The sequence below is a fragment of the Penaeus japonicus genome, unplaced genomic scaffold (assembly GCF_977035675.1).
Source record: "Penaeus japonicus unplaced genomic scaffold, GWHDUDI00000001_assembly GWHDUDI00000002, whole genome shotgun sequence".
Lineage (NCBI taxonomy): Eukaryota > Metazoa > Arthropoda > Malacostraca > Decapoda > Penaeidae > Penaeus > Penaeus japonicus.
In genome coordinates this window covers 8,633,000-8,650,499 of record NW_028234404.1, presented here as the reverse complement: position 1 = coordinate 8,650,499, position 17,500 = coordinate 8,633,000, and the positions used below count along the sequence as shown (strand labels likewise).

General features: G+C 39.7%; 1 protein-coding gene across 8 annotated transcripts in view; it reads left to right on the top strand.

Moving 5' to 3' along the window:
• mxt (Eukaryotic translation initiation factor mextil) overlaps positions 1–17,500 on the top strand; it is a 54,481-nt gene that overhangs the window by 11,999 nt on the left and 24,982 nt on the right. For 2 of the 8 annotated variants that reach the window (XM_086546902.1, XM_086546879.1), the window contains exon 1: positions 1,246–1,375. The exons of the other annotated variants lie outside the window; for them this stretch is intronic. In XM_086546902.1, the coding sequence (XP_086403028.1) occupies positions 1,370–1,375 (6 nt within the window). In that variant the 5' untranslated portion in view covers positions 1,246–1,369. Of the gene's footprint in view, positions 1–1,245; positions 1,376–17,500 lie in introns of those variants that run through there. 8 annotated transcript variants of the gene reach the window in all.

Sequence of the window (17,500 nt, the reverse complement as noted above, 5' to 3'; positions counted from 1 at the left end):
ATAATGATAATGATATGATGATAACAATGACATAATGATAATAACAATGATAATAATGCAATTATAACAATGGTAATGGTCATAACTGTGATAATAATGACATAGGGATAACAATAATAATGATAGTGAAAATCATTACTATCACTGTTAGTATTATAATTATCACGTAATAAAAAGGACAAAAACAATAATTACATTGACGATATGGACAATAGATAAGAAGAAAGGAAATAAACAACATTAAACAATAACAACCACAAATATGATAAACTAAAAACTAATTCAACGCTTATGTCCTGCACTTAAAAAGATAGAAATTAATCTCATGCAACTCATCTTGGTGTCGGATAACAATCGGATCAATAGCTTTTGCAACATTAATATCAACATGAGAGAGAGATAGAAGGGGTACGTGAGATATGTGTAGGAAGATTTCTCACTGTCGAAAATGGATCGGTTTGTTTGACTTCAAGGCATGTTTTTTAAAAATCTTTGTTTTTTTCATTCGTCTATTTGTGTATATATATTTTTTTAATCCTTTTTTGTTTCAATGTTTGAGTGTCCGTTTCTCTCTCTCTCTCTCTCTGTTTATCTGTCTCCCTACCTTCTATTCTGTCTATTGTCTCAAATCAGATTTATTTTTTCTCCAAATTTTGAACTGTCAGTTGAACGCATGTGTCTACATATATTTTTCCAATGATTTTATCCATATCTTCTTTTAACATCCAAGCAGGAAAAAGAATAATCAGTCTTTCAATATAGGTCACGGCTCGCTCTAATTCACGCATCACTAATACAGAAATTTTGTGAATTAAAACTCCCCTATTGCTTTTGTGTTCCACGTTTGAATATAGTGATTTGACTGTATTTTTACGTATTTTTTATCTTTTTCTTGTGTTAGTTGAAAGATCGTGTGTGCATGGGGATAGTTTTTGTTTTGTTCTATAGGAATAAAATTTTGTTTTATATAGCAAAAGAAAAGTAAGGTTTTCTTGTGCTTCCGACACGCTGATTAATTCTCTAGTTGGTAACTCGCGGTGATATCGATGAGGAACTAAATTCGCAGTCTCCTTATCTGAAAACATATATCTATTTAGACTACAATAATAAGAAAAGATTCACAACATAACCCAAATAAGAATATAATACCTGTCAAAAACAGAGAGGAAAGGGGAAAGGAGGGGAGTGAACAAAAACACTATCCGGCAACCACGAAACCTCTAAGAACCGCAAGGCTGAAGTTAATTCAGATCAGTGTGGTGATGTCCGCAGTACAGAGAGGCGTCTGTTGCTGTGGGGGCGACTGATTTAATTTTTTTTACGACTTTGGAGTGTAAGAGTGTTAATCGACGACCTCAAAATATACGACATGATGGTAAGTTCTTTTACGAGTGCGAGAGAGAGAATGGTGATACCTTTGCATTTTAGTTTCTTTAGACTGTGTGTCTATTTCGAGGTTTTACGCCACGAGTTAGAAATGTCAATTTTATTTTTCACTTAGGATGGAAAAAAACATTTATTTTTCCCTACTTTATATGATGTATAATGGGAGTGTCGTTGTGTAATAGATATTGAAAGGAGAGTTCATGCAACATTGCCTCTTCAACACCAACTACCTCTTGGTTGCATGATTTCTCTTACTTTTTTGAATATTTTTAAACAACTATAAGTCAGGTCACGTCACGACAATAGACTCTTACATTGGAGGAAGATGAAATTGACACCAGCATTAGATAAACAAACAAATTGATTAAACTTAAGCTTATAAAACCTGCTAGTAATATCGAGAAAGGTATGCGAAGTTATTGCAGAGATTCAATACCTGTCGCTCCTTTCAAAGAACGACAATTCATCATGACGCTAAAATAAGGTTTATTAACCCTACATGCAAATAAGATGTTATAATACGAAGGAAAAATCAAGCAAGAGGCACTAAAAAAAAAGACAGAAGATTCGAGCGGCAGAAGATCAAACCTATCAAAGTTGTGTGAATTATCATACATCTGGCAGGGAGACTGTCATGCAAGCCGACCCCGCCCTCTTGGACGACCATGCGTGGAAATATTATCGTCTATAACACTTTTTACGTAACTTCTTGCTTCTATTTGTTGTTGCATTGGGGAGAGGGATGTCAGATGCACCGATAGATGGAGTTATATTTGTAGTTTGCTTTCATATTTCGTGATTAGACGCGAGAAAAGATAGTGCAGGTGGTAAAGGGGAACCATCTTTTAGTATGTGAGTCAGATGGTACAGTTCATTATGATTGTTCGTGACTGTTATGGTGTCTCATCGCTGTTATTGTTCTCTGTGCTTTTGATTCTGAATTGTGTCGGGAGATGCATGTCGAAGGATGAGATTATTATGATAATGTTGATGGTAATGGTATTTAATTAATATAATTACTTGTAATGATACTGTGAATGATGATACTGACATTAAGAACATAAATGATAAAAGTAACGGCGAATGTAATGACTTCAATCGCAGCAAAATCTTATTTACAAACGTCTTAATAGGTTAACAATGCTAACAATGCACAATAACATTATACAATATACGAGGATATCAATATACAAGGAGCATTATTTTTACTGTTTTACCGGATGAAGGTCTTTGTCAAAAAAAGAAAAAAAAGAAAAAAAATAATAACGAAAGACAAAGGGAAGGGTTTTCATTTTCATTCCATTATTTCTATAATTGTATATACGTATATATATATATATATATATATATATATATATATATATATATATATATATATATATATATATATATTTATATTTATATTTATATATATATGTATGTATGTATATATTTAAATGACATGAGAGAGAGAGAGAGAGAGAGAGAGAGAGAGATATAGAGAGAAAAGAGAAGAGTGTGTGTGTGTGTGTGTGTATGATACTGTATATCTATCTATATCTATATATATATATATATATATATATATATATATATATATATATATATATATATATATACATTTTAATGCGTATGCGTGAATGAATACGAGTGTGCAACTGTTTGTGTAAATATGTATGCGTGTGCGTGCATATTAGTATTAGAAGAGTGTGCCTGCTAGATCTTGTGAGACAATGATAATAACGTTGATTAGATCATAATGCTAGTAAGGATAATGATAATAAGGATAATATAATTTATAATGACAATGATTATGATGTAAATACAGATACTGAAAATGATAGTGACAATGATAATGAAATAACGATAAAATGGAGAAAAAAAAGATGTAAGAAAGAGACCTGAACAGAAAAGTAAATGACGTTAGGCGTGACTGAACCAAATCCATTCTAACATGGTCTCCCCCCCTCTCTCTCCCCTCTCCCCCTCCCCCCCCCCAACTACGCTGCTCGTTTCTAATGCTCGGTTATTTCCGCTTTCCTTTTGTTTGTTTTGTTGTTTGTTTGTTTACCTTGGGAAGTTTGGGTTTTATGGACTCGTTGTTTTACTGTTTGGGTGTTGAGAAGTAATTTGAAAGTTCTGTGTGGTTTTGTTTGTCTTTCCATCTTAACGGCTTGCTCTCTCTATCTATCTCTATCTACCTCTATCTCTATCTATTTATCTACCCCATCTTTCTCTCTCCCTCCCTCCCTCCGCCATTCCCCTCCCCCCCTGCACTGCCACCCTTAGTCTCGTCTATAAATTTTCTCTATGTTGTATTTATATATTTTTTATATCCTTGATCCTCCTCTTTGGCTTCCCCTCCTCCTCCTTCTTCTCCCTTTCCTTCCTCTTCCTCTTCCCTCTTCCTTCTTTCTTCCCTGTTAACTCTTTCTTCCTTCTACCCATTTCCTCTTCCTCTCTCATTCTTTCTCTCATTTCGCTCCTTTCTCTCTTCTTCTTCCTTCTCTTTTCCTCTTCTTCTCTCTCCTTTCTCTTCATTTCGCTTTCAACCACCTCCTCCGTCTTACTCTCTTTGTTTCGTAAAAAAGGAATAAGTAATTTCCTTTCCTTCTTTTATTAATTGTGTTTTTCTTGTATTCTTGTTCCTCCTATTCTTGTAACTACTTCTCTCCTCCTCTTGTCTCCTCCTCCTCCTACTCTCCTCCTTCTCCTCTCCATCCTCCTCCTCCCTCTCTCCCTCTCCTCCTCCTCTCCTCCCTCCTCCTCTCCTCCTCCTCCTCTCCCTCACCGAACAAAATTTGCACAATGAAACAGTTATTTGAATAAAAGTGGAAAAATCCTAAAAGAGTTCACATACCGTAGAGTTGAAAAAAAGTTTTTAGAGGTTTTTAGAAAACGTAATATAAAACATGTACGATTGACGAGAATTCGGGATCGGAAAATTGACAAGAGAACGAGAGGAAAGGAGGAGAGAGAGAGAGAGAGAGAGAGAGAGAGAGAGAGGAGAGAGAGAGAGAGAGAGAGAGAGAGAGAGAAGAGAGAGAAGAGAGAAGGAGAGGAGAGAGAGGAGGAGAGAAGGAGAGAGAGAGAGGTGACGGACAGACACAGAGGGAAGAAAAAGGGGGGGGGGGGAAAGGGGAAGAGTAGCAGCTGTGTAGACAGAGGGGGGGAGTGGGTGGAAGACTAAGAGAAGCTCGTGGGGTGGGGGGGGGGGAGGGGGGGGGGGGGGGGGGGGGGGGGGGAGGAAGGGGAGAGGGGGGAGGGCGGGGGGAGGGAGGGGGGGGGGGGGGGAGGGGAGGAGGGGGAGGGGGGGGGGGAAGAGGAGGGAGGAGGGAGGGGGAGAGGAGGAAGGAGGGAGAGGGAGGGAGGAAGGGGGGAGGGGAGGAGAGGGGGGAGGAGGAGGAAGGAAGGGGGGTGGGGGAAAGGGAGGAGAGTTGACACGACGGAGTTCGTTCGACGGACAGCAGTTCTCAAACATTATCTCATTTTTTTTGTTTTTGATATCTTTATTTCTTTTTTCTTTATTTACTATTTTCATTTCAAAGGAAAGGACTGCGTAGAGACTTAAAAAAAAAGATTGAAGTTTGATGAATCGCCTACGCGCGCGCTATTTATTTAAGAGAAGCACAAGAGGCAAGCACGCGGGAGCGGAGCAGATAGAACGGCATGCGCGATGTAAACACAGACACGTGCACATATTCACACACACACACGCACACCCACAACCAACACGCACGCACACACACACACACACACACACACACACACACACACACACACACACACACACACACACACACACACACACACACACACACACACACACTCTCACACTCACTCACTCAATCACTCAATCACTCACTCACTCACTCACTCACTCACTCACTCACTCACTCACTCACTCACTCACTCACTCACTCACTCACTCACTCACTCTCTCACTCTCTCACTCTCTCACTCTCTCTCTCTCTCTCTCTCTCTCTCTCTCTCTCTCTCTCTCTCTCTCTCTCTCTCTCTCTCTCTCTCTCTCTCTCTCACTCACTCACTCACACTCACACTCACACACCAATTCAGAGATATAGAAAGAAAGAAATAGAGAGATAGAAAAAAAGAAAGTCAAAGAAAGACACAAAGAATGAGAGGTAGATAGAAAAAGAGAAAAAGAAAATACCAAAGAAAATGAAATAGAATAAAAAAACGTTCACAAGCCCCTTCATTCATTTCGTTCAGTTCCACGAATCCCGTTTCCTCATTAGCGAAACCGGAAGAGTCACGAAACACGGATAAAGACTGGAAGAGGGAGAGGAGCGATAGAGGAGAATTGACCATTCGAAGAGAATTAATTATCCTAAGTAGAGTCCGTGGGTGGTTCCAGGGTTAGAGACTTTACATATTAGGGGATTATTGTTTATTCTAATTTCCTTCTTATTCAGTGCTTTGTGTTTTGTGTTATCTCTGCCTTTGGGGGTTTCATGGTTGTTGAGTGGGGGTTGGGGGGGGAGGGGGTTGGTGTTGGGGAGGAGGGGAGTGAGGAGTGGGAGGGTTGGGGGAGGAAGAGGGGCAGGGGAGGAGAGTGGGGGTGGGAGAGGGGGAGGGGGAGAGGAAGTGGGAGTGGGATTGATAGGGAGATAGAGGGGGACGGGGAGGGGGAGTGATAGGGAGTGGGAGAAGGAGAGGAAGTTAGAGTGGGAGAGGGAGATAGAGAGATGAAATGGAGAGTGAAGGGAAAAAAGGAAATGTAAACCGCGGTAACTCCTTATGGTTTGTGTTCGCCGAAAGTAAACCAAGACGTGATCCAGTGTTTGGAATCCGTGGTTTGCATTTTTTTCTTTCTCCTGCACCAGCCCTTCCATTTTTCCTCCGTTAAACACACGCATTCTTCTGTTTCTTTTTTTCCATAAGCATCTTCCTTACCTTGCATCCCCTGATCTCTCTCTCTCTCTCTCTCTCTCTCTCTCTCATTCTTTCATTTCTTTCTCTCTCCCTCCCTCTTTCACACTTGTCTCCTTTGTCTCCCGCCTTTCTCCCTCCTCTTACGTTCTTTCTTCTTCATTCTTCCCTCCCCGTCCTTCTTCCCACCTTTCATCTCCTTCCTTTTCTCTCATCCCCTCTCTTCATTTCTATCGTTTATTTCTCATATTCATTCCCTCTTCTCCACCCGACTTCTCTTTTCCCTCCTCTCTTTCTCTCTCCTCCCCTCTCACCCCTTCTCATTCCCTCCCGTCCCTCCTATATCTTTTCCTCATTCAGTCCCCCTTCCCTCTTTTCTCTCTCTCGTTTATTCCCTCCCTCCCACCCTCCTTCCTTCCATCCCTTCTTCCTCAAACCCTCCCTCCTTCTTTTCTATCTCTCCTTTAATCCCTTCCACCCACCCTCGCCTCAATATGGCCTGGCATGACTCACTCACACAAAGGCTACGTCACGCACATTCTGTATCAACCAATGGTAAACAAGCCTGCACGGGACTGACAGACACGCAGATCTACAGTAAATATTTGTATGATTGGAAAGGGGTAGATGGAGAAACAGCGAAGGAAAGGGAGAGGTTGATGTGCATGTAGAAGGAGAGGGAGAGAAAGAAAAGAGGAATATAGGTAGAGATAGAGGGAGGCAGGGATGCAGGGAGGGAGGGAAGAAGGAGAGGTAGAGGGAGAGATAAAGAGGAATAGAGGTAGATATAGATGGAGGGAGAAAGAGAGAAGTGGAGAGACCTTATGAAAGAGAGATGGATACAAATATCTGTTGACGTAAGACATAGCCACTCCTGTTCTTTGTTGCTAGGCGAAAGAAAGAAAGGGGAAGCACACGAGATGAGGAATGAAATAGATCGACCTAAAGAAAAGACAAAAATAGAACGATTGGCAAGGGACGGGGAAAGAATGGCAATAAATGCATGAAATATTATAGCATGTATTCTCATGTATGTATATATTTGCATCCATCATTCCACCCCCTCCAATCCCGTCCCTTATGCACGTATACAGAAGGGCACGAGATTGTTAGTTTTATATATATATATATGTGTGTGTGTGTGTGTGTGTGTCTGTCTTTGTGTCTTTGTGAATACAGACAAAGACAAACGTGTGAATACAGAAAAAAAGGTTTAGAAGTAGACAGATCCAGAGAATGAAAAGGTCCATTATCAGGCACATTTTCCTTACAACCAAAGAGTCGGTTCTCCCATACAACCAAAGAGTCGGTTCTTCCTTTCAACCAAAGAGATGGTTCTTTTAGTTCCATCGTATTAGTGAAAATAGGTCATCTTTTTTATCTGTTCTCTTTGGTTTGCAAAGGCCAAGATTGTTAGTCACGGTTCACTAGGAAGATGACCTACGTGATCAACCTAATTGGCTTTGGATCCGAGGGAAGCTGACTGGAGATGGAGTATTAATGGAGAAGCATCATTTCCTCATTTTCGGAAGAGACACGAAAGAGAGAACGAAAGAGAAGATAAGATGTAGCAAGAACTTGGTTTAATTATTTATAATATTGGTTTGTGTTTCTTAAAACAAACTGTAAAGTCGAATATCAAGTTTTTTTTATTTAATCAATGTACAGAAAAAATGTAAGCTGATAAAAAAATATTGTGAAGTTAATGCGAAAATCGAATTGTAATTTCTCTCTTACACGCACCTATATCCCGAAAAAAAATATATTTTGAAATCGATGCTAAAATCTAAACGAATGAAAAACAACTTGAAATCACTGCTAAAATCGAATTGAAAAAAAACACGCTAAAATTGCATTGAAAAAAAAATTAGCCCACTGCTAAAACGTAATTGGCTATGATTTCCTTCAGACAAGTTCGTAACGAGTGACTCGCTCGTCGGTATGACCATTTTAGGAGAAATTCATTCTGAAGTCATACAAGGAGGCGTTGAACCTTTGTTGTAACTTCTTAAGAATACCGTAAAGTAGGCTTTGTACTACAGATGGTTATTTTAGTATCTGTGTAAAGATTTAGTGCTGGGAGAAGAGAGGGGTGGGGAAGGGCTGAATCACAGTACTCGACACAGTATAATAAAAAGAAGGGTAGATTAAGTAAAGGTAAAGGCATGCAAGTATTATGTAATGGAATATGTACACGGAGTCTGTTAAAAGGAAAAGGATGACGTCAGTTCATAAAAAGATACTTAAAAAGATGACATGAAAAGCAAAAATGTGACTCAGGGAAAGGACGAGGAGAGAAAGTAACCGCGGGACGTCCCAAAGACGGGAAGGTGATAAAGAAGAAAACGAGAAAGAAAGTGCCATCAAAAGGAAAGGGATTCCGAGTGAAGAAAAGACTACCGCCAACGACCCCCCCCTACCCTGTGTCACTTCCGCCAGAAAGTCGTGTACATATCATGCTGGGGTCTTGTGCCGACGTGACCTCTGAAGAAAAGGTAAACGGATAATTTAAGACTTGAAAGACTACCTACCTACCACGTGCGGCCCCCGGAGCCTGTTGTAATACATCCGCCCGTGGTCCGTACATCTCTCCCGCGGCCTCTGAGAGGAAGAGAAAAGAAAGGGGACATAAAACACACAAAAGACTACCCACCCTCACGTACGATCCCAGAGTCTGTGATACGTCCGTCCGTCCGTCCGTGGGTCGTGCGTGGGTCGTGTCTCTGCGGTGAGAGGGCATCCTGACGCGAACAGGTTTGGTAAGTTATTTCGCGGAAGACCACAAGTCACGGGCTTATCAGGGCAGAGGCGGCTTCCATGAGAACGGCCCTTGGAGGGAGAAACGTGCTTGTGATATATACATTTCGAACGTGAGTCAATTCGGATTCGGATGGAGGAAAAGAATCATGTACGACAATGCGATTTGTCTGGATAGAAAAAAAGGGTTTGAATCCACTTGCACACGAGTTGGTATTGACTTGAGCATGCACAGGATCGAGCTATGTGTTTCTTGAACACACATGTCATGTTTACCTACGCGGTTATCAGTGTTTGTTTATAAGTTTCACTCTCTTATTTTTTTTCTTACTTTCTCTTCTTTCAGCATATCGTTCAGCTTTCTTAAAGATGTGTTTGAAAAAGAAAAAAGGTTCTACACGTTCCATTGTGCCTTTCAGACAACGACGGGTAACAACAAACGCCCGACTCCTCTTTTTGTATTTCTCATAGAATACGAGAAAGTGGAGAGAAACTTTTTGATATACGGGGGAAAGTCATGCTCATTTGTAAACACAATTGCTGATTACATTTCCGTATACCTGATTGTTCACGATTATTCTTTTGAAGTTGTTCTAATCGCATGGTTTAGGGTTTGGGGAAGAAGGTTTGCGTATTTGATATTTTCTCTCTTTTGTCGGCCATTTTCATTGTCGTAACGGTAGCTAGTCAGAGCTGTGACATTGCACAACGATTTCTACAGTTGCGCTGCAATTCCGTTTAGTTGCAAGTCACAGTGTTCACTCAATACCCCCGTTTTTACAGTTCACCTGTTATAGCAGCCGAGGCAACTACCTTTTCTCTCACCCTTTTGTCAGCAAAGACATCTTCACATTTATACAATTTTCAGTCGAACATCCCCACTATTGGAATCTCATCTAGAGATTCTCTTATCACAAGAAAGTATTCCCCGAAACGTTATGTAGCCGGCAGATTCCCCCTCAATCACCGTGGAAAGCCGGCATACATGTTTCGTGGCGGGGCGAGAGAGAGCACAAGAAAGAGCATGCAAAAGGAGGGTTGGGGTCGCTGCCTGTAATGATGGGAACCGCGTCTCGTAGAATTGTTTGAGAGATTCTTGTTTGAGTTTGAGGGAGGGATGGGGGGAGGGGGGTCCACGTGGTGTCTGTTTTTTTTTCCTGTCATTGTTTTGTTTGCTTTAGTTTATAACTTTAGATACTGTCATTTGCATATATTTCAGGGACTACATTACACGCGCACACTCACGCATGTACATATACGTATACATACTAAACACTTCAAAACTTATAGTAAATGTTTATCATGTATGGATTTTTATAAGAAGAAAGATAAAAGATATAGAGGCAGGTAACACCCAGACGTGAACTAAGCGTAAATTGAACAAAAAGTATAGCATTCAGACCTAAATAAGGAAAATAAAGAAAATCACCACCTAACTAATTTAAAAAATCAAGCACGAAAGTTCCCTCGCCGAATTTTCTTTTTGATAAACCCGATGAACGACCCAACGACCCTTTTAGGAGTGATTAAACACCGCCATTATATACGATCTTCGAGCGCCAGGTACGATAATAGTCGTACTCTTTACAGTACGCCTGGAGGTGAAAGTGGAAATTAGATTCTTTTCCTCTCCATTTCTCTTTCTCTCTCTCTCTCTCTCTGTCTGTCATCTCCCAGCCCCACCCATATCGACCTTTGTTGCAACCACGTCCCGCGCAACCATTGCAATAATGCGTTCATGTGTCGCTTAACACTTTGATTATAAGCAGATGCGGATGACTTGTGTGCCATGCATGGTTTTCATCATCCTTCACGCTTAATCTTTTTATCTATAGACAGACGTGGATCTTCTTCCTCATGACCGAACCGTAAGGAAAAAAATGATAAAAATAAAAGAAGGAAAAAATAATTTGAAGGTATTCTTTTCGTTCTGGAAATCATTCTCAAGATGATGATTATCGTACATCACTTTCACCCGTAATATCGTGTAGAGATACCTAGGAAATTAACGATACCTTTATCAAACTTTCCCTGTCATAATCTTAGTATACAATCGGCCGTGTTGCAAAGAGGGGGTGATGCAGATTCATGTGGGTTCAATTATACCATTGCAGACTCAGCTCGCTTTGCAAACGATAAATATATCAACGGTTGCTATCACGCTTGTTTGTTTCACGTGGGTCTATATGACGCAATCCTGTCACCATATGTTTACTTTTACCTTTTATGAATATAGTTTTGCATTTTTTTTTCTTTTTTTTGCCTCGTAATTTAAGCTTCTTTATAAGTATTATTAATGATGGTACTCTTTTTTATGACTTTTGGTATTGTCATCATTATTTATGTTGATGGCAATATAGTTTATTGTTATGAGCATCATCAGTGATGTTATTAATTTTACATATTGTTATTATTTTATGGATTGTGACGATTATTTTCTTCCATGTTGGCTTTCTTTTTTTCCCCCGACACTGTTTTTTATTACTGTTATTGTTGTTTTTAGTTGCTGCCGCTGTTGTTTTTGTAATTATTATTCACTTCTTTATTTATTTATTTTTGTTATGTTCCTTTTGGTGTCAATTAATTTGTTCCCTTTATTATTATCCTTAACATTCGTATCATTATCGACCTTGTTATGGTTTAGTTTGTCTTCTTGTTTACTGGTGTTGTTTATTGTCGTTCTCTTGTTTATTGTGATTATAGTTATTTAACACTATCGTTATGTATTTTTGTTTATTGTATATATATTTTTTTCTTTTCTGCATTTTGGTCATCTTCACTATGTTGCTGTATGCAAAAGAATGGGCCGTAGGTGGGTGAGGGGGGAGAGAAGGAGAAAGAAAAGGGATAGGAGAAGGAGAAGAAGGAGGAGGAGGAGAATAATAATAAGAAGACGACGACGAAGAAGAAGAAGAAGAAGAAGAAGAAGAAGAAGAAGAAGAAGAAGAAGAAGAAGAAGAAGAAGAAGGAGAAGAAGAAGAAGGAGAAGGAGAAGGAGAAGGAGAAGGAGAAGGAGAAGGAGAAGGAGAAGGAGAAGAGGAAGAGGAAGAAGGAAAAAGAAAAAAGAAAAGACTAGAAGGAAAAGAGGAATAGAAAGTAGAAGAAAGAAAGAAAGAAAGAAAGAAGGAATACAAAAATGAAGGAAGACAAGGGAGGGGAGGGAGGAAGAAGGAGTATAACCACACCGAAAGGAGGAGGAGCGGAGGGGGAAGGGGGGGAGGAGAGATAGAGATGGAGATGGGGGGAAGAGAGGAAATGCTACGAGAGAAAGTTAACCTAGCAAGTGACCTGCGTGACCTGTTGTTATGCTGCGAAAGGTTAACCTGTGTTGGGAGTGTACATGTGTTAGGATGGTTAGGAGGGAGGGAGAGAGAGAGGAAGGGAGAGAGGGAGAGAGAGAGAGAGGGAGAGAGAGAGAGAGAGAGAGAGAGAGAGAGAGAGAGAGAGAGAGAGAGAGAGAGAGAGAGAGAGAGAGAGAGAGAGACAGACAGACAGGGAGAGTAAGAGAGAGAGAGACAGACAGGCAGGGAGAGTAAGAGAGAGAAAGAATTAAAGGCAGAGAGAGACTGAGAATGAGCGAGAAAGAGAGAAAGATAGAACGCTGTGTTTGCGTTTAGTTCTGCGAGCATTCCTAGAAGCATGTGTTTGTATTTCAGAATTTTTCTTCAGCTTCTCTCCTTCCCTCCCCATCCCCCAACCCGCCCACCCATAACCCGCCCACCCACCAACCTACTCCCGTACTGATCGTGGATGGGTCGTGTGCACGTTTTACCACCCCTCCCCTCCCCCCTTCTCCCTCCCCTTCCCTACCCCCTAATCCCGAACCCCACGAAGAGAAAGTGATGAGAGATTCAACCTGTTTTTTTGTGTAGTTTTTTTTCTGTCTCTCTTTGGAATATACTACTTATCTTGTGTTTATGTGCTAGGTAATTACACACACACACACACACATACACAAACACATACACATACACATACACGGACACATGTACATATACATTTATTAATTTATTTACTTATACTTCAAATGGATGGAAAGAGAAACCCAACGGACTACACGAACGAGACAAACAAACAAGAGGAAGAGAGAAAGCGAAGGAGAGAAAAAGCAAACGAAACGGAGAGGAACGCATACGTCTGAAGAGTTTCTGCCAATGCTTGCATGCTTTGGTCTGTTTGGAGAGAGTGAGAGTGAGAGTGAGAGTGAGAGTGAGAGTGAGAGTGAGAGTGAGAGTGAGAGTGAGAGTGAGAGTGAGAGAGAGAGAGAGAGAGAGAGAGAGAGAGAGAGAGAGAGAGAGAGAGAGAGAGAGAGAGAGAGAGAGAGAGAGAGAGAGAGAGAGGGAGAGGGAGAGAGAGAGAGAGAATGTGTGTGTGTTTGTGTGTATGTGTGTGTGTGTGTTTGCGCGCGCGCGCGCATATATAAGCGTACGTCACAATACTCATTTACATATCAATCAGAGATTTCTCGAACGCTTGCTGCCATGACTCCCCTTGGATTGCAATGCTGTAATGACGTCAAAGAGACCGCGGGATGCATTGCAACAGGAGCTCAACACCCTTTAGCTGCATGACACCCCATCATCCGCCGGGATCATGCGCATGACACGTTCATGACACAATCTTTGCACAAAAAGAGACAAATTTTCCTCGTTGGCAAGTGTCATTAAGAGGAGAAACTCACTGGCTCTGGGATTTATTGCTTGTGGCTCAATGTGCTTTATTCGTGTGTGTTTTGTCTTTTTTAGTTGGGGAGAGGGGGGCCGAGGGGGAAAGTGTGTGAGAAGAATTATTTGGTCTGGAGTACTATCTCTCTCTTTCTCTCATTCACATATTCACTCTCTCTCACTCACTCTCTTTCTCTCATTCACTTATTCACTCTCTCTCTCTCTCTCTCTCTCTCTCTCTTTATATATGTATATGTATATATATATATATATATATATATATATATATACATATATATATATCTATATATATAGATATAAGTGTGTGTGTATTTGTATATGTGTATATGTATATGTATGTATATATATATATATATATATATATATATATATATATATATATATATGTGTGTGTGTGTGTGTGTGTGTGTGTGTGTGTGTGTTTGTGTGTATGTATATATATGTTAATATGTATATATGTATATATGTATGTAGATATGTATTTATATATATATATATATTATATATATATGTGTGTGTGCGTGCTTCCACACACACACAAATATTCACACAAATACATTTATGTACAACCAAGTACAGAGAAAGAGATAATCTACGAATGAGAATACCAATCAGACGCCGATTACAGCGAAAATCCTTCCAGTAAAGTATTTCGCAAACAATCAAGTGATCTCTCTAACCATGAAGTATACAAACGCCATCATCACAACGACATATTAAGCTTTCACTGCACCGGATAAAAAAAAAGAAGAAAAAAACGAACTAGTTACATAACCATAACAAAATATATATGTCTTACAGAAGGAAATGTTACAGAATGAATGAAAAAAAAGGCAAGTTCATTTGCCAGAAGAAATTCCAGCTTGTATTTTTGGAGTAGAAAGTCAAACAGGCAGACCGCTGGACAGGTTGTTGCCAACAAAATTGCATAATAATGCCAAAAAAAGAAGTAACTGTGTGATGTATAATTACGTAAAGGTGTGTAGTCCGAAAGAATGTACTAATTGATAAGAGGATAGAGCGATAAGCCAATAGATGAAAGGATAGATTAATATTCCGGTTAAATAGATGGAAGGATAGATAGATAAACCGACGAAGAAAGAAAGGAAACATTGGAAGACAAAAGAGAAAGAGTTGGTATACAGAGAACGTGAATAAAGAAAGAGACAGAGAAGGTGAGACTGAGAAATATATACCTGCAAATAAATATAACTGATACATACAGAAGAAAAACAGGAACAGGCAGATCGAAACAAACAAACACTTTTTTTTAAAGAAATTTAATTGGCATTCAAAATAAGGGGTAGGGAACGGAGAATGGGGAGGGGGAAGAGACAAGGTAAGGGAAGGTGAGAGAGAGAGTGTGGGGAGGGGAGAGGAGAAGAAGGGGGGGGGGTAAGGAGAGGGGAAAAGAGGGTGTAGTCTACTTCCGGTTTCGTCACAGTCGCTTCTGGTCAATTTTGTGGTTTCTAGTTCACGGTGGAACTAACTGCTCAGCGAGGCTTATTGTTTGTCTTGTTATGAAGATTTTTTTGTTGTAATTCTATGTTTATTTATCTACTTGCTTATTGTGGTTGTATGATTTATTTTCTTTGTTTTTTATCTTTGTGATTTTAATGCTGGGGTTTTTGTTATTATCACCTCAACCAAGGTGTGATCATTAACCTCATTGTTATTGTTATTATTGTAAGTATATCCTACAGTAATAACAGTAATAGCTTAGAAGAACAAGAACAAGAACAGAAAATAAATGTAAACAAAAGCAAAAATAGTTGAAAGAAGATAAGGTACGAAAACAAGTATAAAAAAGACAAGAAGAACAAGGAACTGAAGAAGAACGGGAAGAACATAAACGAAGACAAGTTCAAGCATAAGGGAAAAGGAGTAAACTGAGGAGGAAAAATGAAGACAAATGTTAAAGAAAGAATAAGAGAAATGGAGATGAAATTAAGAAGAAAAAGAAGGGAGTGAGGAGGAGGAAGAAAAATAAGAGAAGGGGGAAGAAGAGAAGTAGAAAAAAAAAAGTTAATGAAAAGAATTGAAAGAAAAGAGGAAAGGAAGGAAGAAGAAGAATGAGAAGAACAAGAAGAAGAAGAAGAAGGACGAACAGAAAACTAGAAAAGAAAAAAAAAACGAAAAGAAAGAAGAAGAGTTGGAGGAGGAGGAGGAGGAAGAAGAAGAAGAAGAAGAAGAAGAGTTGAAGGAGGAGGAAGAAGAAGAAGAAGAAGAGCAAGAAGACAGACCACCCGAAGCCATCCCCAGCACAGGAAGAGGAAGGGGGTCGTTAATGCAGCGCAGAGCATCATCGCCAGAGTCCCCATCCCGTCGGTGGTGAAAGGCGTCCGTCCCATAGGCTTTTTTGTTTGCGGGTATTTTTCTCTTTTTTTTATTTTGAGGGGGGAGTGGGGAGAGGGGGGAGGGTACTTAATGTCTCCCTTTCGTTCGACCTTCTCTATGGTTGAGTTTTGATTTTTTTTTTTCTTTTCTTTTCTTTTCCTTTCCTTTTCCCTCGCTTGAAGGCTGGTTAGAGTTATGGTTTTGTATCTGTGTCTGTGTGGTTTGCTTTGTATCTTTGTATGGTTATATATCTGAGTGTGATTTGCGTCTGTCTAGTTATTTTAGTTATTGTCGCATTTGCCCTTATGAAAAGGCTGTGTTTCTTGAGTCATTTTCCTTTGTCGTCAATTTCCTTTTGTCTATTCATTTCCTTCTTTAATTCTTGTTTTTGTCAGTTAATTCTCATAGATTTGTTTCCCTCTCTCTGTCTCAAATTATTATTTTTACTTACTTCTCCTAGTCGCTTTCTCGCTTTTTCTATCGAATTACCTCCGTTTGGTCCTTATTTCGGTCTATTTCTTCCCATCTCTCTTTCTCTCTCTCTTGTAAATTCGTCTCTTTCTCTTATATTCTCGTCTGCTTCCCTCCATTCAATCTATTCTTCCTGCTCCTCTCCGGTTTGTCATGTTTGTTTTTTTCTCTTTCAGTCAACCTTTACCTTCCTCTCTCTTCTCCGTGTTACTTTTTTTTTTTTTTTTTTTTTGGAGGGAACAAGTGACTCCTCTCTCTTTCTCTCCCTCTCTCTCTCTCTCCCTTTCTCCTTTCTAGATCAGGTGACCTTTCGAGTTATGAGCTCTATTTGCATCTGATTTTTTTATTTATCTTATTATTTTTTTTTTTTGCCGAAGCAAATGTCGTTTCTTGAAATCATTTCAAAGGTGTGGTCACTTGAAGAACACTTTGATATCTTTTAACTCGTCTTCTAGTATGATATCGCGTTTCTTTATTTTAGCATTTTACTTACTTTATTATTTTATTTTGTTATGTATGTGTTTTCTTTATTTTATTTATCTATTTTAAGATAACCATTTCCATAGAAGCAACATTCAGAACAGCGTTTTAGCGTGCGCAGTTGACCTCTTGCTGTTTAACTATTTAAGTGCTTTGATTACTGCTGTATTTGAATTCCTTCTACGTCCTGCTTCTATTTGTATTTGATTTCTTACTGTATCTGACTTCCTACTGTATTTGACTTCTTACTGCATTGGATATTCTACTATATTTGACTGCATAGGCATATTTCACTTTGATCAATATTGTATTGTTGAAGCGCTAGCTCTGGTATTGAAAAACGAGTCCTTATTTGTTTACATTTTTTTCTCGTGCTGCGGTTAGATCATATTCGGGGGAAGAGTGGGGGATAGAGGGAGGAGGAGGAGGAGGAGGAGGAGGAGGAGGAGGAGGAGGAGGAGGAAGAAGGAAGGAGGAAGAAGGAAGGAGGAAGAAGGAAGGAGGAAGAAGGA